Here is a 20,844-nt window from a genome sequence, read left to right on the forward strand (position 1 = left end):
TCCGATATATTATGAAGGTAGAAATTGCCTGTGTGTTTGTATTCTGGTGAAGGTGGCAGTCTGCAGCCTGGTCAGGTCACCGCCTTTATTGCTCCTGCTGGGTTGGTAAAGACACAGCAGTCAATGGATTCAGTTAACCTTGCAGAAAGGACTTTCCAGTTTTGGCTCAATAGCTAGAAATGCTGCCTGTTTCGAATGTATGGTTATCTTCACAGGAACTGGTAGCAGCAGTCTTGTCCAAGTCACTCAAAACTAGAGGGGATAGAGCAGCAGGGCACATATCTGGGGACCCATCCTGCTGCCCATATAAATTCTTTTTACACTCCTGTAAGCAGAGCATTTATATTTTGGCAGAATAAAGAATCTCCATGCCAAAATAATTGAGAAGGATGCCATGATCAAGGTCCTTCAGCAACGGTCACGGAAGGACCCTGGGAAAGTTGACAGCACCAGCCTGCGACCGGCTCGGTCTGTCCCCTCCATCGCTGCTGCTACGGGTGTGCATTCACGCCAGACCTCGCTCACCAGCAACCAGATAGCTGAGGAGAAGAAGGAAGAGAAGATCTGGAAGGGAAGCATCGGTGAGCTCAGTTTTTGGTTAATCTTTGGCTCATCCATCACATTGTCCTAATCCTTCTGCTTGAGCTTAGCAAAAGTGCCTCAGCCACAGCACACATTGCCCCTACAGCTCATTTCCAGAGCACTTTCTATGGGCAGAACATGTTTCCTTGTGCTGAAGTCAAGAATTAATATTTTTTTTAACCTTGCATTGTATCTTAGTTATATTTTTAATCATATTAAATTGTTCTGCACTGATTATGGAGAGCCATAGTTGGGGGAAATCCTCCCAGACACAAGCAGAAGATTGCAACTTTGTGGGAGTAGGTAACAAATTCGAGCTAGAAAAAAGGCCTGGTTAATCAAGAGAGCGAGCATCCCTTTGCATAGGAGTATGTGATGTGATGTGATGTGGCAGCTAAAGGGGAAAATGAGTGCAGGACTGCCTGTGTTTTGGGGCCACATAGAAAAGAGGGTGTGGAGGTGTAGGTGCAAGGCTGTGCCCGGGGTAGGTACCACTGGGATGTGCGTGTAGAAGGGGATGCAGAAAGGGGCAGCTGCTCACAAAAGGCTGTTTTGTAGGGAAGTACTATATGGATGTCAGGGGAAGAGCTAACAGGCAGCATCAAGGGGAACAGCTAAGCCAAGCTAAAGGACTGGAGACATATCTAGACCAGCACCTTGTAGCTCAGGGGTGGGATGTGGGAACAGCACTTGCACTCGAGTCAGGATGTGACTGACCTCTATGTGTTTCCAGGGCTGCTCTTGGGGAAGGAGCACCACGACCACGCATCGGGCCCCTCGCTGCCCCCTCCGCTGCCCTCCTTGTCCTGCATGCCCGTCACAGTGCCGGCAGCCTCCCACGCCAAGACGGGCAGCAAAGACAGCAGCACCCAGACGGACAAAAGCGCTGAGCTCTTCTGGCCTGCTGCTGCCTCCTTCCCCGGCCGTGGGCGGCTGGGCACCACCCCGTCACACAGCCCAGCCCCACGGCCCCCGGCGACACGAGTGGCTGGTGAGAAACTGGGTGAGCTTTGCCAGATCCCCATGTCAGGGTGAAATGCCAGCACCCCCAGGGCTGTCAATGGACCCCCAGAGACACCCCAGTATTGATGGAGTAGGGGGTGATGCCTTCACAGTTTGTAAGGTGGAACTAAAATCAAGGGGGAGAACTTTCCAAGGCTGCCTGGTCCAGCTTTGAAGAGCTTTGTGTTCAGCAGCTTCTGTAAAGCTCTTCTTGCCTGTGGCAGGCAGAGTTCCCAACAAATGCAATTATTCATGCTGCCAAAGATAAAATTACAGAGTTTCACACCTTGAAAACATTCTACACCTGCTCAGATACTCAGATCCTTCTCTTTTTTTTTAGTTTGAGCCATGGATAGTGAAAGCACCATTTTCTCCCTAAATTTTAATGAAAACCTGGGGGGAAATAGAGAAACCAAAGGAAGTGGAGATTGTGGGGGGAGGAGAGGGTAAAGAAGTACGATTTTAATTGTTTTTGAAAGGTGGAAACAGCTGATTTGCAGCCCTAGCAAGGGAGACATTTATTTTACACACATTATTTTGAAAAAGCCTGTTTATTACACATTCATCTCATCTCAAAAGCAAGCCTTCTGTCTAAAAACATGCATGTATCATTAATAGGGCTGAATTTCACCCAGTTCCTTGAAATTCTGGAATACTGTGTTTCGGGCAATCCAGATTAGACTTTATTTGCAAGTACTCTTAAAATAGCCTTTCAAGCTTTTCCTGCTTGTAAGAAATCAGAGTCCTCCCTCCCTGAATGTGACTGTTGAGAACTATGGTGACAAACACCTAACAAGCTCTATCATACATTATGACAGTTGGCCATATATATATACTCTTAGTCCATCCCACTGGCAAAGTAATATATTTTAGATTAAACCGTCTGCCTGATTGTTTGTGTACTGCCGTCATGATGTTTTGAACTCCTGAATTTTGTTTGTGAAGCAGAATAAGAATATACATGTGGAGAGCTACTGTGGATCAGATGACAAGTAGTAATTTGGTAAAGTGATGTAGACCTTTCATAAATGCCTGTTTCTCTCTAGGGACGCAGCTAAAGAGGTCCTTTGGTCTGTATCTCTTAAATACTGTGTGCCTGCCCTTGGGGTCTGTGCACACCGACACACCAGCTGGCATTGTGCAGGGAGTTCAGCATTACAGCTTCCCAGCCTCCTGATCAAATCTTGCTTTCAGTATGTAGGACATACATACTGATATGCTGTACATAGTATGTAGGACATACAGGATATGCTGTAGTTGGGAATTGTCAGTGCTAGGTGAACAGTTGGACTAGATGATCTTCAAGGTCCTTTCCAACCTAGATGATTCTGTGACATACAATTAAGGCATTCCCCACCATCACCCCCCAAAAAAGCGTTTATATTTCCTTCAGACAATTTGCTGTTGAGTTTGAGCTGAGACCAATTTTCCCTTATTTCCATTGCAGAGAACTCCAGCCACGGGAAGCCACCCGACAGCAAAGGCAGAGTGAGCAGCTTGCTCCACAAGCCTGAGTTTCCAGATACAGACATGATGGAAGTCCTCATCTGAGCAGAGGACGGAAACTCTGGGGTGTTGTGTGTGTACAGCCAGGTCCAAGATGGCCCTCGGTGTGCCAACCTTAAAAACTAACCCTGAGAGTTTTAAGAAAGATGAAGTTTGTGCCCAAAATGAAGCTTGAATCTGATATGTTGAGACTTTGGACCAGGCGAGAAGTTGAGTGCTGAAGAGGAGCGATGAAATGAACATCTGGGGTTTTCTGAGCAGAAAGGCACGTTAAAAATGGAAGGTGGCATGAGAAGGGGATCGTCGAGGGAAAAGGAAACTGCATTTTCTGGTGTAAAGAGAAGGTAGCAAAGTTACAGACCGGGTGCACACTGCTGCTCTGTTTTCCTGCCTCCCTGCAGCCAGGACAGGCAGCTAAATCTCGGCTCTTTTGAGGCCAGAGGGAGTTTCTGAATAACCCAGGAGAAACTTGCATCTTCCTCAGTATCAATTCATTTCTCAAAAGTATTCACTGCTTAATCTCAGTGAATAATTGGTCCATAGGTGTACACAGCAGGTTCTTGTAAGTATTTGTTTGAAGTGGTGTGGTGTGGTTTTCCTGGGCAGGCAGGTCAGGTGCCTCTTTCCTGGCTGGACAAGTGTTGCTCTTGGAGCTGGATTTACAGTTCAAATATTCATGTCTTGCAACCTCAGAGCTTGCTGAGACTTCTTTTTTTGGTAGGAACAGTTGTTGGCTGGAATTCTTATGGAGGATGAATGTAGAAGGGGGAAGACGCTGAAGCAATCCTTTTGTAATGGTGGGAAAGTTTCAGGAGGGAAAGTGGGGGGAGGCTCCTGGCAGCTCCCCGAAGGGCTGTGGACCGTGGGTGCGTTTTTAGTGGAGTTAAGGTGGGTTTGCATGTGAGAGCAGAAGATGCTTCTTACCATGCACTGGTTCACAGTAGTGGAAGTGTGTTTGTGGTAAGAACAGGATTTTGCCTTATTTTCAATACCTGCAGCCAAATCCTACCTTCCTTGAGCATACAAATCTGCAGCTCAAGCTGACGTGGGACTGGGCATTAAGAGGTGTAGGATCAGGCTGGGAAGGGTTTAACTGCAAAGCAGTACATGAGCATCTTCTGTTTTCTGTGCTGAGTTGCACCTTCTTTTCACCTGGTTTTACCCAGGATGGAACATTTCTAATTTTCAGCTTAGTCCCAGATTTCTGTAAGAGGTGGTGACTACCTGTAAGACAGCCAACTCACCAGCTGTGTTAATCGTGGCATACCATTTGCTTCGTGCATTGCACATGCTGGTGGGGGAATTTTCCTCTGAGAAGTATCTTTGTGTTGGATTTGCAGTTCCTAAACCTTGTGGTGCACCGTAATTACATTAAGAAGAATTTGGCATTGGGAAAAAGGGTGATGGGATTTTATGTGAAGCTGCCTAGAGTGCAGAAGTGATGATGGGTGCTGGAAGTAATCGTGGGCTGGTTCAAGGCCACCCTTTCCTGTAGGTATCGAATTGGAGCCCTTGATTGTGAAAATACCAGCCACTTTAAACTTTGCTTTTGCTGAAAACTGAAGTCCTTGCAACCTCAAAGCCTTCAGGGGCCAGAGCCTTGTGCTTAATACTGCCTGATGGATACCTTTTTTAAAAAAATCAGAATTGCTATGTTAAATCTATGCACTTATTTTTGCGTGTACATAGAATTAGACATATGTCAGCATTGCCCTCTTTCTGATTTTTGCACTTGTTAAACAAAGTAGTGGTAGGTAGGTTGTGCGGGCAAGCAAACTGTGTGTTTTGAGTATTAGCAGCTTTGCATTGTGAAACCAAATGTGTAAAACCCTTGGAAGATGTTACACAGCTTAATATATGCCTTGTAAAATATTTTCTTCTCTAAAGTTAATTTAAATGTTGTAAGTGTTTGCATAAAAGCCAGGCCCATGTGTGGCATCTGTGCTGACCCACCTATGTGGCCCTTCCTCACGTGTCTGTGGTAGGAATGGGCCAGGATGAAGACAGAGCAAGGGAATACAAGTAAAATGATGGTGAATATTTCATTTCATTTTATTTCATCATTTTTCTCCAACAAATAAGGATACACAGGTGCTTGGAAGTCCCTGAATATTTTATTACCAGCTGTATTATTTCTTTTGATGTAATTGTGTGTGTACAGATAGACAGCTGGGCGTTCAGCAGAAACAGTGTTGGATCAATGTGCGTGATGTGGCTTTCAGTTATGGTTGGTAGTGGTTCAGCTAAGCTTTTCCAAGTCAGCTAGAGTACAGCCCTCCTCCTCCTCATGGAGACTGCAGTCCCTCTGGTTTCTGGTATCCAAAAGTGTGTTTACAATTGATGCTACCGCAGATTCATGGTCACATACAGGAAAATGTTCGTTAGAGATTATAGTGTAAGCAACTCTTGCTGTAAGCGACAGCTCAAATAAACCCAAAGGTTCATTTTCCTCAATTGTGTTGAACTCTAAGAGATGCTGGATTTCCTGGAGGGAAGGTCTGGAGGACCAGCGGGTCTCCCCCCAGCCTGAGCACTAGCAGGACTTGCGTGGAGTACTACTGCCATATATCAGCCCTCTCAGCAGAGCGGTGTGACTCCATTTGTGGTGGTTTCCCAGTTCTTCAAACTGTTTTGTGTTTTGGGAAACTAAACTGTGCTGTAGCCATTCCAGGTGACGTTGGTAACTAGTTGTAAAATACTGTTGTTTTTTATTGTCGTTGGTTGTATAGAGAAGTTGGTGTACAGTGTTGTACAGCTGGAGGGTTATTTGTACATAGGGGTGAAAATGAAGAACGTTATGTGTCACCCACAGCAAATATTGATATTGTTGGTCAGCCAAAGATTTCTTATTCTTTGCTGTTTAAACTTGTGCCTTAATATTGTATATAATAATAAATGCATAAACATGTTTATTTTCTCACTCTTCCAGTGTGAATATATTCAGTCCCCAAGAAGAAAGGACTTTTTGGACAATTCTCTAAGCTTTGTACACAACGTGCTAAAACTAAGAAGTGATAGCTCGGGGACTTTAAAGTTGCATTCTCTGTTTTTCGTAGCTGTTATGAAAGGCCCCACAGCAGGTGCCACTGATAGGTGTATGTGGACATGAATCAGTGGGTCTGCAAAGCAGAGGATTGAACTGAGAGCTTTAACAAGCAAGAAGAGCAGGATTTTAGCGAGATCATCTTCATCTGAAGGAAGTGAGGGTGGAAACTTAGTGAGACACTTTGGTGAAGATCCTTTAGTCCTACGTTCTCACGTAGCACTCCCATTGGCTGGGGGTTTTCTTGTTCTTGAGGGTCTGGGGCTTCTTTATTTGACAAGTGTTGGATCAGTGTGAGTGAGGTAGCTAAATACCTTGTAGATCTAGATATTCTTGAATTACTACAATGTCCTCAGTAAGGAATAAATTGATCAGATCCCATTTCAAGCTGCTGTGCATCAAGGGGAATGCTCAGGCCTGGTGGAAATACTGCCTGTATGTTTGCTTATGCAACTGAAATAAATGGGGGGAGGGGAGCAAAAGTTACCCAAGTGTCTGGCTTTGCGTAAGGGAGGTTTGCTCACATGCTCTTGAAAGTGTCTGTTAGAAAATTCCTGAATCAGGTCCCAGGGAGCTGCAGGCATGAAAAGCATGAAAGCCACTAAGGGCATCTGTCCTATGGGTTCTCTTCCTCCTGTGCCAACCTCCATTTCCCAAATCCTCACACACATTAAAAAAACAACCTGCCCTGGGCAGGAGTGTGTCAGCAAAGATCCAGGAGTTTTGCAGAAACTTGAGCAGTGGTTTGCTTCACCCACATCCCAGCACCTCGTGTTCCCTGTGTGAGCACAGGTCAGCCTGACCCATCTGATTACTCCATCTTCACAACACAGCAGCTGGAAGTATTTGTAGTGCCCTGGTGCTTTAATACCAAGAAGAAAAAAATTTAGTAATTGCTGAGATTGTGGCTTTTAAACTTTCTTTTGACAGTAAAATCTGGGGCTTAGCTCGGATTTTCAAGAAACTAACAGAGGCCAAAGCAGTAATAAGGTGGGAAAAGCCTCGTGGCCAGCTGTGTGCAGGTACAACAAGGAGGGGGTTTATCCCATTTATGGGTTATGTCTTCACCACAGATGCTCCAGCCAAAAAACGAGAACATCACTGTAACACTGTCTCCAGGTTAAGTACACATTGCATATTAACAACAGGAAAAAAATGTGCAAAGAAGCAAACTTCAGAGTGAATTTGTTTAAATGTTAAAAGCCCTGGTTACTGCATGCTCCCAAAAGTAAGTGCTGGGCAGTAGTCTCCTTACTTGCCACATATAGGGAGAGACCTCAGAAGAGCTAAAAATATTAACAAAATTGCCATTTGGAAGCATTCAGAAATCACAAGTCCCACCCAAAGTGATGAGACCTTTTCAGGATTCATTTGGATTCAGCACACTATACAGCTGCGACGTCTCTTCTGCTCTGGTTTGTTACCATATTCAGGGCTCTCTCCTCCCTACGTTGCAGATGAGCAAATGTACAAACAGCGGTGAGGTGCATTCTTGGGGAAAAGCTGTGATTTCTCATATTAAATACCTCCTGGGTCTGGACTAACAGCATGCTGCAGTGAAACATCTGCAAGGTGAAGGATGTTGCCATGTGTCTGCTTGTCATCGGGATCTCCAGCCTGGGCTCTGGGTGCAACCCAACAAGCCAGGCTGGGTCTGAGCATCCTGGACCACCCTCAGTCAGGTTTTTGGGTACCCTATGGCAGGTGAGCTGTGGGACAGCATGGGAGTGGGAGAGCCACCTGGTGGGGTCTGTGCTGGGCTGCCCTTCCTGGCCGTCAGCCTGCAGTGGTGGGGGCTTGAGACACCAACTGCACGTGGGCCCCAAACCCCATCGTCTTACAGGTCTGTAGCTCTTATTTACAGAAACCATGGAAATTCGGGAAACACTCCTCCTCGCCGCCATGGTGCAAGAGTGGTGTTCAAACAGCAGCTTAGGGAGAAAGCTGGCACTTCTGTGCTGGCACTGCACAAATGTGCTGGGCATAGACCCACCCCTTGAATCCCCATACTAAAATTGGTGGACCAGTGGTCCCACAAGCCTGAGGGTAGTAACCCCTCTGCTCTGCAGACCAAAGCGACTGGGGAAAACAGGGTGCAATGTGCAGAAGTGCAATACCTGCCTGAAAGCTGGGTAAAACACGAGCAGCTGTCATCATCCCCCATGTGATTAATGTTCATCCAGACCTTAAGCCACAGCTTCACAGCCTTGTAAAACCAACCGAGAGTGCCCAGCATTCCTGAGCTATAAAAGGCCCAGGAATTCATTGACTCGAGGTATGAAAGACCACAAGCTATTTTCTTTCATACCGACCACTTCAGCTTTAGATGAATAAAATATCAGCGCGCATACTTTCCGGACTAACCCTGTGTGGCCCTGCCGCAGCCTGGACCTTGCTCCTTTGCCAGCGCCCTCTGCTTTGACACAAAGCAGGGCAGCAATGAGATGAGACACAGGTTCACACTGGCTCCCCATTGTATGGGGCCTGAGGACCTGCAGAAAAGCTCAGTGCTGGGTGGGAGCTTGTGTTTTCTTGGGTACCACTGGAAGAGGCAGTGATGGAGCTATCAACAAGCTAAAAGTTAGGAAATGGCAGTGTCACCACCTCTCCTAGGAGGTCATACCCATGCCTGGCCATCATGGTGACTTCTCTAGATGCTTGGTGGCCTCTGAGTCCCCGTTCATGGCTTCCGTGATGCCTCTGTGCCCTGGGAGCACCCTTGGGCCCCTGCAGAAGCTGGGTGGGCAGCTGGTGACCCTCCAGGCATGCAAAGCTTCTCACAGGACAGCTGGGCTCGGGGCGAGGACAGGGGACTGTGATAGCAGCCAACATCCCCCTCCCAGTCCCCACTCTGGGACATCATCAATCCAAGAAGAAGAAATCCTGCTGGGAGGAAGCAAGTGCTCACTGTTCTGCTCCATCCCTCTCACTCTGGTGCCTTCCATGTCTTTTTCTGACTCAACCCTGCTGGAAACAGGTGAGGAAAGCCCAGGCGTTCAGGTCCTCGCGTGCCACCGTTTCCCTGTGCTTCCCTGTTTAGTTTTAAGACTGAAGAGCTGGGAGGAAGGGGCTGACCTCATTTAGGTGTTTGTACAGTGCCTTGCACACTGGGGCCGTGCGTGGTGGCCCAAAAACACTGTCTCAAGCTGCAAATATTAGTATCATTATTAGAATCATTATTATTATTATTTGCTACCAGCTCGGTGCACCTCTGCAGTTAAAAGGAAATTGTACAATTTCCCCAAGCCTTAATCTGGTGCAGAAGTAAGAGCCCTTTCACTTAGGTGTTAAATAATGCCTCACCCCCACCACAGGGCTTTTTTTAGATGGATGAGCCTTTATTTTCAGATGCCATGAGCTCCTTATCGTGTTACCCAGATGGCTGTGAGTGCTGGCTCTTCTCCTGCTCACAGGGCCCTGCAGCCTCACCTGACCCTGGCTCGGGCTGTACCACCAGCCTCCCTGTCCCTGTCCCCATCCACCATCAACAGCTCCCTAGCGCTGGTCTCCAGTAGCCACATGCTGAGCCCTGGGCAAAGCCAGCCGGCAGCAAGGGCTCTGTCCGTGTGTCGCCCGCCCCGGCTGCCGTCCTGCCTGCTCTGCCCTAGCTCTTAAACTGGGGAGGCTCTGGCACGGGGAGCGCAGATGTTTTGTGTTTGTGTGGCACACAGCATGGCTGAATATTGGTGCAAAGGCTGGCTCCAGCCCGTAACGGTGATCATGATGTAATAATAATATGGTAATGGTAGTAATAGTAGTAATAGCAATAGTAGAGGAAGAGAAATAAGAATATGAACAAGAAAATAAGAAAAAACATACAAATAAGAATAAAAGACTAAATACAGTCTTTTATAAGAATAAAGAAATTTAGTTCATCACAGGGAAAAAGGAAATGAGTAATAATAAGAAATTCAGATCATCACAGGGAAAATGAATAAAAGATTTTTTCACCACAGGTGGCAACCACAGGTTTGAAGGTGAAGAATTTAATTCCAGAATGTGCTGTGCGTCCATGCAAGTAGAAAATTATCTGTTTTGCCCCTGTGACCACCGGCTGTGGCCAGCCAGATCAAACTTAGGTCTTTTCAGATAAAAATTTCAACCTCAGTACAGGGTTTGAGTTTGCATGAAGAAAACAGGGTGATGCACTCACAAGAACTGCGCTGCATCTGAAAACTTTTAATTTTATTATAGCCTCTGAGTGTGTAAGCCTCATCACCCAGTTGACCTGTTCAGACCTAAAACAGCTACTGCAGACCAGGTTAATTTCAGTTTTAGAGAGGAATTTCATACACCTCTTTAGAGCAAACATTTCCCAGCACTTGGCAGCCTTCACACGGCACACATCAGCCTTCTCCTCAGATCCTTCACCAGCAACAAGATTTTTCCCATGTGAAAAATGCACTTGAAGTTCTAAGTAGAAGAGATGGTTTTGGACTCACAGACTCACCTCCAGGTCACCTGGGACGGGAATTCCACTTTGGGACCTGCCCTAGGAGCAGCTCCAGTGCCATCCTGCAGCAGGCATCTGTCTGTGGGATCTGCCCTGGGGTCCCAGAGCCTCTCATCAGTGCTGTGTTATCGTCATGTGCAAAAATCATGACCCATGGCTCGACCCTCCGGATCCCAGCAGCAGTGACAGGGAAGGGCATAACAGTCCCAGGGTTGCTCTGGCACTGACCAGCATCCAGGAATCCCCTTGGCAATCTCCTCCTCACCCCACCAGCTCCGTGTGTTCCCTGTGCCAGCCTGCATGACCATCACGGAAGCACCATAACATCTCCACCCATCCCCAAATGCATTTGTGGGGACTATCCCGTTGGATGCTGTATGCAGCAAAGGTTTTCCTTAGCAGACCATCATAGAAAGAGGGAGCATTGAAAGGGACACGTATGACCACGCAGCATTTGCTGGGTAGCGTGGGACATTGCTGGGGTGAGCATTCCCCCTTGTGCTTGTGAAACCTGTCCTGCTGGACCCCCTCCAGTCTCTCCTAAACATTTCCTTCCAGACCAATGAAGCAAATTGTTCTCAGTCATAGTAACATTAACTAACCCCAAGTTAGTGGTGTGCCCCTTAGCTGTAAAGAGAACCATTTGTTTGGGAAAAAGGTCAGAGGAGTCAGCCCTGATACAGTGGAGGCCAAACACGATCCTGAAGGTTTTAAGACACAGGACAGAGATGGTCTAACGACCTGAACTTACCTCCAGCAAGCCAACAGAAAAGAAGCAGGTCTAGGTCCTTGGACAGCACTAAAGCAACACAGAAGAGGATGAAATGGTTCAGGATACTTCTGTCATTTATCAAGCTTTGCAGTCATGGTGCTGAAAACCACTGGAAAGAGGCCGATAACATGTAGAGTTCCTCTCCTAAATTACCAGCAGATACTAACTTGTCACAGCAGTGGAGTAGCTATCTGACATCCCATTTCACAGAATCATCTAGGTTGGAAAAGACCTTAAAGATCATCTAGTCCAACCATGAACCTAACACTGACTGTTCTCAATTTGTACCAAAGTCCCAAAGAACTCAGACTTCCAAGATCTACATGTCTCAAAGCTCCTAAAACATGACTGTTCCTGTAGTTTAGGAGGATTAAAGCTTCACAAGGTGACAGCAACAAAGAGAAGGAAGCCAGAAGATGAGTGGAAAGAGAATCTAGATTGGAGTCACCCTTGCCCTTGAGGTTGATGATGGGGCTTCATTTCTAACCAAGTACCTACAGGCACTTCCAAGTGACACCTTAATTAGGTACCTAAGGTAAAGTGAAGTCTAATGAGCTTAGATTTGACTGAGACCAGGTGAAGGAAAGGGAAAGTTAATAATTTTCCAAGGGCTTGACTTTATATCAAGCAAACCAACTGTTTCTTGTGGCAGCTCCCAGGGTGAGTCTGCAGAAGATCAGGCAAATAGTTGGGTCAGGCTGGGGAACTGTGTGGGAACCAATGAACAGGACCCAGACTCAGCAGCAGGGATGGAGAGGAGTAAGCGGATCTCATAGTGATCCACAGAAACATGGTCTAATAAGAGCACTAACCTGGGAGAGGGGAATCACATCCTTTGGAACTTTGGCTAGGAAGTGTCTAGGAGGTGTCAGCAGTGACTGGAAAGGGACAGAAGCATCAAAAGGCCATATGAGGGTAGTTCTCACACTTTCTTCTAGATCATTAGGATCAGATGTGGATTTGGACAGGGATTTCTGTGCTGTTGCCACAGGGCTGATACTGTCAAGCATGGGAGTGGTGTCTTTAAAGAAGACTTCTAAGTTTCCATCATGCTGCTTAGTAATGATGAGATGCAGCTACTCCTAGACACAAAAGTCTGGTTTCTTTACTGAAGTGTCATTATTCACTTTGGTCTGATAAGAAGTAATGACATTGTAAAGGAATTTGTTATAGAAACTATCTTGGATTGAATGCTCTTATGGTATTTCAATGTATATTAAAAAGAAGTTATCTTGCTGTTAACTTTTTTAGATGGGGAATTTTGAGAAATTAAGGAAACTAATCAGGGAAATCAACTGAACTTACAATCATTTGGAATGCAATCCCAGGCAAAAGAGAAAATTTCTCAGGGGAAAGGCCAAAGCCTTAGCTGGATGAAGAATTACTACAAAAAGAACATTAGGAATAACCACAAGCCTGGAATGGATGGAAAAAGGGGATTAACCAGCAAAGAGAGTTTTATGTTAAAGGTCAGGCACTGCAGGGGTAACATGAGAATTACCAAAGTCAAGCTGTGTTAGATCTTGCAGAGGAAATTAAAACAACTAGCAAGATGCTTGTGAGTTATAAATGAGAAAAGAAGAAAGAAATGTGGCTTCTGCATGCCCAAGGTATGACAGAGTCTAAAGATACCAAACTACATCCCTCAAACGAGGTGGCTCTTTGGTGTCAGGCTTTGGGAAGAAAGAGGATGCTGAATCTCAGACCAAACTGAAGATGGATGATGGACATCAGGATATGGAAATGACGACATCTAAGGGGGATGGGAATCTCAAAGAGCCGGATGCATGCAAATTGGAGGAACTGGACCAGCTCCATCCCAGAGTCAGGGAAAAAATGGCCATGAAATTGCAAGTTCAGCAGCAAGTATTTGAAATTAATCTATGGCAGTTCAGAAGTGGTGCTGGAAAATAGTAATTCAAGAAAGGCAAGAAAGTTACCCTGCACAACTGCAGCTCGGCTTGCCTATGGTACCCTTGCCAAACAAAATTCTTGCCAGAGAATTCTATAAGCTTTCCTGAATAACTGATTTTCTAGGTAAAAGAGAAGTATTCAGTCACATCTTGCCAGACCATGTGAAATTGTTAGTTAAAATGGAGAAGACAATACCTGGTGGGAGGAATCAGTAAGACAGGTAGCAAACAGACTAAGGGGGTTCCCAGTGCTCTGTCTCAGTAAGGGTTTTCTCACGCTACAAGGGAGGTAATTCCTGAAGATACTTAAATTTCAGTCTTGGGGCTCATTTAGTATTTCTGGCAACATCAGTGGCACAAAAAATAATATGTGGTAATGTAAATATGTCATAGTTTTCATCTAAGAAAAAAAAAAAGGATGTGCATATCATTGCGGGGGAACTGAACGATCCTGTGGAGTGTAGTAGTAGAAATGGGATGAAATTAAATAGGGCAAAAAGCCTGAATTCATGGATGATGGCAATGTCCCCCAGCAGACAGGCAGAGAAATATATAGAGACATATATATGCACACATAACAGTTTCAGATGCTAGAGAGAGCTGATGATGCTGAGCCATCAGCACGACGGTGCCCTGGAAAACCCAAGTATCCTCACGCAAGTGTCAAGCACTTAATATCGGCCTCCTCCATTCAGAGGAGACAGCACAGAAAGGGGAAAACACAGCACATCCACGTTTGAGTTACATAGCAGGAACCAAAGCCCAGAGATGCTTAATGGCTTCCTCCAAGTCGTGCATGAAATCTGAGATCACAAGGGCTTGAGGCATACCCCCAGCTACCACCTTGCAGTGCACCAGCACCCAAGGTGTCTGCTGGGCTTCCCAAGCTGTCACGGTGACATCAGGGGCTGCGCCACACTTGGACCACGCAGTGCTCAGTTCAGCTCAGCCCAGGGGAAGCCTGGTAACAGGAGTGCCTCCCTGATGCTGCTGCTCACTGTGAAGCCCTTGGAGAGAAGCTGTCAGGAGCATCCCCTCATGTCATTTCTATGAGAAAGAGTAAGGAGAAATCTCTGGGATTTGCTGCTCTTATATAAAACACCATGGGAGCATGTTTTCTCACCATATTTCCAAATGAAAATACCCTGGTTCCCTCCTGGGACCATCCTGGCCAGTACATCCCTGGGCTCAGGAGGGGACCTGGCAGCGAATGACCCAGCACCAATCCACAGTGGGGAGCTGGCATGATGGAAACCAGCCCCAAACAGATGGAAACCACCAAAAGGCTGTTTAAATGTTTCCTCCCTACCTTGAAGTGAGAATGTGTTGAAAAAGCACACCTTGGGGATCGGGGTGCCTGCCTCCATCCTCCTTGGGTGCACACTGCTCCAGTGGTCAACAGATCCCAGGGTGGTGAAGTAGATGGTGCCCTGAGGATTTGGTTGCTTTCCCAGACTCCTTCCAGAAGGCTCTGAGGGGATTTGGGCAAAATGTGCTGCAAACCAGAAATCCCAGGAAAACTGTGGATTGATGCAACGATTTATGACCCCACCTTGGGAAGCCCAAGCCTGCTGAGCATCTGGGAGGGGAGAGGGACAGACACGAGCCACACCTTTCTTTTAATCATGAGTAGCCTCCGCCTCAGAAAGCAAAATAAATTGCTTAAAAGGCCAGCAAGGAAAATGATCAAAAAATAATGTTTATGAGGTGAAAGTCCACCCTGTCAATCACTGGTACTCTTCCTCAAAAAAATAACTTCTTCTGAAACAAATTATTAATTGTTAATTATTATTTACCAGCTCACCTGGTGGCAGAACCCACAAGAAGGCACCTCTCCCACCACAGACTTGGAGCACTGAGCCACAGGCTTTGACAAGCTCCCCGAAACACAGAATAGCAATGAAAACCAAGAATATAGTGAAATAAATCAAACGGGATCCCCCAGAAACCAAGGCCTCCAAAGCCATGAGTCACTTCTGCACAGCTCAGCCCACCCAAGGGCACTTTCTGCCAAAAACCTCTGACTTGCACATCATGCAGCAACGTTCATGAGCTGGCGAGCAGGAACCTCGCAGAGCAGCACCATCCCCAGAGACCGGCAGAACATCACACAGACTGAGCGCTGGTGACACGCTCCACTATCCAACTGCCCCCGACACCCTGACACATATATAGTTTTTCCCAGGAAAAAGGATTCCATACTGATGCTGTGGGCCTCTTCCCACCAGATCCCTGCCAAGAAAAGCAGTTGTTTAAGCAAGAGAAGAGAATCAGATCTGCTGTGACCTCGGTTCCTTTGCCCCAGGCTGCTGTGCCCTAACACTTGTGGAGGTGCTGTCTGGGTGATGCTGCTTTTGAATTGCACACCGCTGCATCCTTAACCAAAAATAGTTGCTGCAAGGCCCCCAAAGCTATAAATAATAGTGGCAGTAATAACAGTAATAGCAATAATAATGGTAATAATATCAACCTTCTTACATATCCACCGGCAAACCTATCCATTTGTCACAGCTCGTGTATTTTCAGCTAGGAGATGTTGCTATAGGCAACATGGCAATGCAATCTGCTGTCTGGCAGAGCAGAACTGAAAAAGGAGCTGTAAATGTGTCATGATATGCAACATTTCCACAGCAAAAATTCACCCAAGGATCTGAGCACTTCCCCAAGGCAAAAGGACCTACCCCTACAGCACCCTGAATGGGCAGCTGCCTGCCATCCCCAGGGAGGGAGGTGCTCAGAGCCCAACCCTTAAATCCATGCTGTCCCCTTGGAGGTACAAAATGGATTCTGGCTCCTGCTAGCACGCCCACCACTAAAGTGGATTTACTTGCTGTCCTTGAGACAGGCCCAAAGCACCTCCCCAGCTCACCAGGGAGCTCGAGATCAGTCCTTGAGCTTGTCTTAGGCTGTGAATAAATCACAAACCTTTTATTTTTTCATCCACAGAGCCGTAAAAATAATCCATGCAGAGGAGTCGGAGGGCCCTGGAGAGGTCCCAGGTTTGGGACTCTCCTTTTCCCTCTCAGCCACAACACCCCCTGGTGTCTCCCCACCTCTGCATGCCAGGCACAGCCTGGGGGGCCTTGTCCCACCAAGCCCTCCATGCCAGATGTAGCAGGAACCTCTGCATTGAAGGAGCAGGCAGATGCCTAACCACCAGCTGGGTGCAAACACTGAAACAGCCCCACCTGGGGTGTTACACCCCCCACAAAAATTGGGTCAGGAGGAAAGCTCAAATGCTGAACCCCCCAGTTGCCCACAACACAGAATTATTTGCCTGTTGTCTCTCTGTGGTGCAGCGAGCTCCAGCCAGGTCTGCCCAGGGTGAAACCACAGCGCAGCTTGGGGCACGCTCCAGGGACCATGTACAAAAGGCATGGGACCAGATCAGCACAGCCTGGCTCCTGCTGCCCTGCGTGCTCCTCCAGCGCTATCCCAGCAGATTTCATCCTCTCTGCGATGAGTTGGCCCTGGATGGATGCTTGGTGCCCACCAAAGCTGCTCTGTCACTTCCCTGCTCAGATGGACAGGGGAGAGAAAAATGCAACAAAAGGTTTGTGGATCAATAAGGACAGGGAGAGATCACTCATCAATTACCATCACAGGCAAATCAGGCTCAACTTGGGGAAAAAATTAATCACAATCCCATCCAAGTAGGATAATGAGAAATAAAAACTACTCTTCAAATACTTTCCCCCACTCCTCCCTTCTTCCCATGCTCATACTCCTGATTTCTCCACCTCCTGCCCCCCGAGCGGCACAGGGGGATGGGGAATGCCAGTTGCAGTCAGGTCATCACATGTTGTCTCCGCCACTCCTTCCTCCCTAAGGGGAGGACTCCTCACACTCTTCCCCTGCTGCAGCGGGGGCTCCCTCTCACAGGGGACAGTCCTCCACAAACTTCTCCAATGTGAGTCACTTCCACAGGCTGTAGCTCTTCACAAACTGCTCCAGCGTGGGTCCCTTCCATGGGCTGCAGGCCTGCAGTAACACACTGCTCCAGCGTGGGCTCCTCTCCCCACGGGGCCACAGGTCCTGCCAGGAGCCTGCTCCAGCGTGGGCTCCCCACGGGGTCACAGCCTCCTCCGGGCACCCACCTGCTCCGGTGTGGGCTCCTCCCCGGGCTGCAGGTGGGTCTCTGCTCCCCCGTGGAGCTCCATGGGTGCCGGGCACAGCTGCCTCCCCATGGGCTGCCCCATGGGCTGCAGGGGAACCTCTGCTCTGGGCCTGGAGCACCTCCTGCCCCTCCTCCTGCACTCACCTGGGGGGCTGCAGGGGTGTTCCTCTCACATATTCTCACTCCTCTCTTCCAGCTGCTGTTCCACAGCAGTTGTTTCCCCCTTCTTAAATACGTTATCCCAGAGGTGCTACCACCGTCACTGATGGGCTCGGCCTTGGCCCATGGTGGGTCCATCTTGGAGCCGGCTGGCATTGGCCCTGACAGACATGGGGGAAGCTTCTAGCAGCTTCTCACAGCACCCACCCCAGTAGCCCCTCTGCTCCCAAAACTTTGCCACACAAACCCAATACAGTCTCAAACACCCATGTATGCTTGTGAGCCACCACTCAGACACCCAACCTCTTTGCCTTGCACTAGGAAAACCTCAGCTGAGCCGACTAAGGTACAGTCCTCACTTTATGGTGGAAGCTTAAATAAAAATTTAAAAAGTCAAACTAATGATAATGCCTGCGAGCCCCAAGAGAGCTGTGGAGGAGAGCTGGCCCAAGCACTAGGTGGTGGGGACATGGCTGTATGGGAGCGAGGGAGCAATGCCGGGAGCAGGGGCATCCACATCACCTGCCCCCTCCTGCTTGGTCACACCACCCCCACCCAAGTCTCAGACACACATCTTCACCTGACACAGCCACGGGAGATGAATCCTCTCCCACTAAGCTGGGCTGGCAGGATCCCTCCATCTCACAGCACTGGTCCAGCCTTACTATCTTGGCTGGGAAATATGGTGGGAAACAGGCGCTGAACGTTACCTGGGAAGTGCACGTTCCAAGACACATATCCCCAGGTCCAGGAGTGCTGGCGTTTGCCCAAGCTATTAAATGTGCAAAATGTGCTCTGGAGGAGCAGGAGGTGGGGACTGCAGCAGGACCAGTGCAAAGCAAATGGCCATGGGGGCTGTGGGAGGTGAAGGGAGGTTGGAGTTCTGGAAGAAGTCAAGACTCCAGCCCACACAGGGGACACCAGGGGAAGGAAGATGCAGGAGGAGCAGTGCTGTGAGGCCTTTGGTTTAACGGTGGCAAGTCATTAGTTTGCCACCTCATAAGCATGGGAGGGCCTTCCTGCTCACTGGCTGCTGTGACACTGTTAATGACTTGCTAAACATTTTTCAATGCTTTAAATGCACAAAAATAGGAGTGGTGGATGCTCCTGAAGTCAGCAAAAACTGAATCAAGGTCCTCAAAATTGGATCCAGACAGAGAATAGGGCCACTGCTACATGGGAGGAAGATTGTGCCTTCCCATCAGTGATGTTGAGCCAGAGCATCCCAGCACAGGGGGACAGAGACCATGGAGCTGGGATAGAGTTGTCCCCTGTGGGCATGGGATGGGGTTTGAGAGGGGAGAGAGCTGCCTCTGGCAGAAATGCAGTGACCGCTGGGTGAGATGCCAGGGCTGCCAGTAGTACCTTCAGCTCCAAACACAGCTCATTGTTTCCAAAAACCAACAAAGCCTCCAGTTTAGCTGGCCTGGGGTGAGATGCTCAGCTTCAGAGCATGCTCAAAGGGAAGTGAAGAGAGGAAATGAGCTGGGAAAAGAGCATTTCTTTGACATGGGGAGGTAACGAGAAAGTTTAGCATTGAGGAATGGTTGCCCTGCTCACTGCCCCTCCAGCCCTCAGTCATTCCAGGTCTGAGTACTAGAACTAGTCAGTCTTCTGTAAATAACAGCTTTTGCACTTTTCTTGTTTTTCCAAAGAGGGTTCTATTCCTGGAAAAAGACACTGACTTAATAGAACTGACCTTCATGTAACACACAACCTCTGTGTAAACAGAGATTATTCTAAATATTATTAAAATATTAGTCTGTGTTACTATAATCCAACATTTTTCATAAATGCCAGCCAGCAGCTGTAGTAGAAGCTGAAAGCTTACTTCTTTTTTGTCTCCTGGAGATGGATTTTCTTTGACTCTTCTGAATTGGTGAGTTGAAATGTTTTACTTGACTCTTTTTATTTTCCCTCAAACTTTTAAAATAGTTGGGAGGCACGTGGAAAGGGAGCAGGGTGCTGTAGCCTTGCCTCAGTCACTTTTGAGCCATTTGCTCAATCATTTTAAAAGGAAAACATGAGCAAAAGATACTATTTAAACAAGGCACAGAAAAATCTGATGCTGCCCTTTGTTGCTAATTAGAGTTGTCCCCTGCCAGATAAACACCGCTCATCAGAGAGGAGTCAAAAATGTAGCGTGTAAATTAGGCATGGACAAGACGACATATAGTTTATATTAAAGGAGCTTGTTTTCATTTCTTTCTCTTGGGATCTCTAGCCTTGCCTTGACCCGTCGTACTGTGTCTTATAGCCTGTAACATGGAAGAGGCCCCTGGGCCAGAACAACAAAGAGGCTGTTGCAATGGATATCTCTGCGAGGTTGTTTTGTTTTCACTGTGATCTCTGTGTCATACTGGGGTAGCATTGCAAAGATGCAGCCGAGCCCAACACTTGGCGATCTGAATGCTTCAAAGCAAGGAAAAAAATTTTTGAGACGTTTTCATGAGCACTGGGCTCCTTCCATGTGCCTAGTATTGAGAAGAGGCAACTCTGTGTTTTCACACAGGTTTTCACCTTCCCAGCTGCTCCACACAGTGCATTCCACTTATGGTAGAAGCCTTGTGGGGACCAGCCTTTCGCTAATGGAAACCCAGTGCGTACCCCTGGGTAAAAATGGTTGGAGAAGAAACAAGGTATTGACTTGTAATGAACACATGGACTTGGGGGAATTCAAACACTGCAGCTCAAAACTTGTTAAGAAGTCATAAATAAGCAGCCAGAAGAAAATAAATGAGAAGGCTTCAAGGCAGCTTCTTGAAGATGAGTTTTTCCCAGTGAGTGAGGAGACAGGGTCTGGGGGGCTGGTTGCAGTGTGCTGGGTCTCCCTGCCATGACTGTACTCATGCCAGAGCGCTCTGGCGTGTGTCCCCCAGGGAATGGCGCTGTCCCGGAAAGCGGTTCGGTTGGCCTCTCCTCTTGATGCTGAAGTGATGACTCGAAGGTCTCAGGGGAAAGGAGCACAGCTGCGCTTTCTCTTCTCCTTCCACATCCTCCTTTTTGGGTGTTGTCTTCAGCTCTCCAGCCCTGTGAGAGATGCTCAGCTCCCCTAAAAGAAACTCAGCGAAGCAGCGGAGAGCATAAGCAGCATGTTTGAGGGGGGCTCTCCTCCTTCCCCAGAGGTGCAGTATTTGAAACTCATTTTGCACCCAAATCACAACTGCTGCTCCTTTTGCTGCCTCCAAGGACAACTGCAAAGTTGTTTTTCAGACCTGTGAGTGCCTTCCATCACTCTTCAGCACCAGTGTCCTGGTAGCCAGGAAGAGAGAGTGAAAGCAACCACGCAGGCCTGCA

At 47.6% G+C, this 20,844-nt stretch overlaps 1 protein-coding gene across 3 annotated transcripts in view; it reads left to right on the top strand.

Moving 5' to 3' along the window:
* AMOTL1 (angiomotin like 1) overlaps positions 1-5,990 on the top strand; it is an 81,512-nt gene extending 75,522 nt beyond the window's left edge. For 2 of the 3 annotated variants that reach the window (XM_026848975.1, XM_026848984.1), the window contains 3 exons: positions 355-581; positions 1,316-1,585; positions 3,029-5,990. In XM_026848975.1, the coding sequence (XP_026704776.1) occupies positions 355-581; positions 1,316-1,585; positions 3,029-3,135 (604 nt within the window). In that variant the 3' untranslated portion in view covers positions 3,136-5,990. The remainder of the gene's footprint in view (positions 1-354; positions 582-1,315; positions 1,586-3,028) is intronic. The other variant, XM_026848967.1, reaches the window with a different exon arrangement.
* Positions 5,991-20,844: the final 14,854 nt, after the last annotated feature.

Source organism: Athene cunicularia (assembly GCF_003259725.1).
Source record: "Athene cunicularia isolate RWA chromosome 1 unlocalized genomic scaffold, athCun1 chr1_part1, whole genome shotgun sequence".
In the NCBI taxonomy this organism is placed as follows: domain Eukaryota; kingdom Metazoa; phylum Chordata; class Aves; order Strigiformes; family Strigidae; genus Athene; species Athene cunicularia.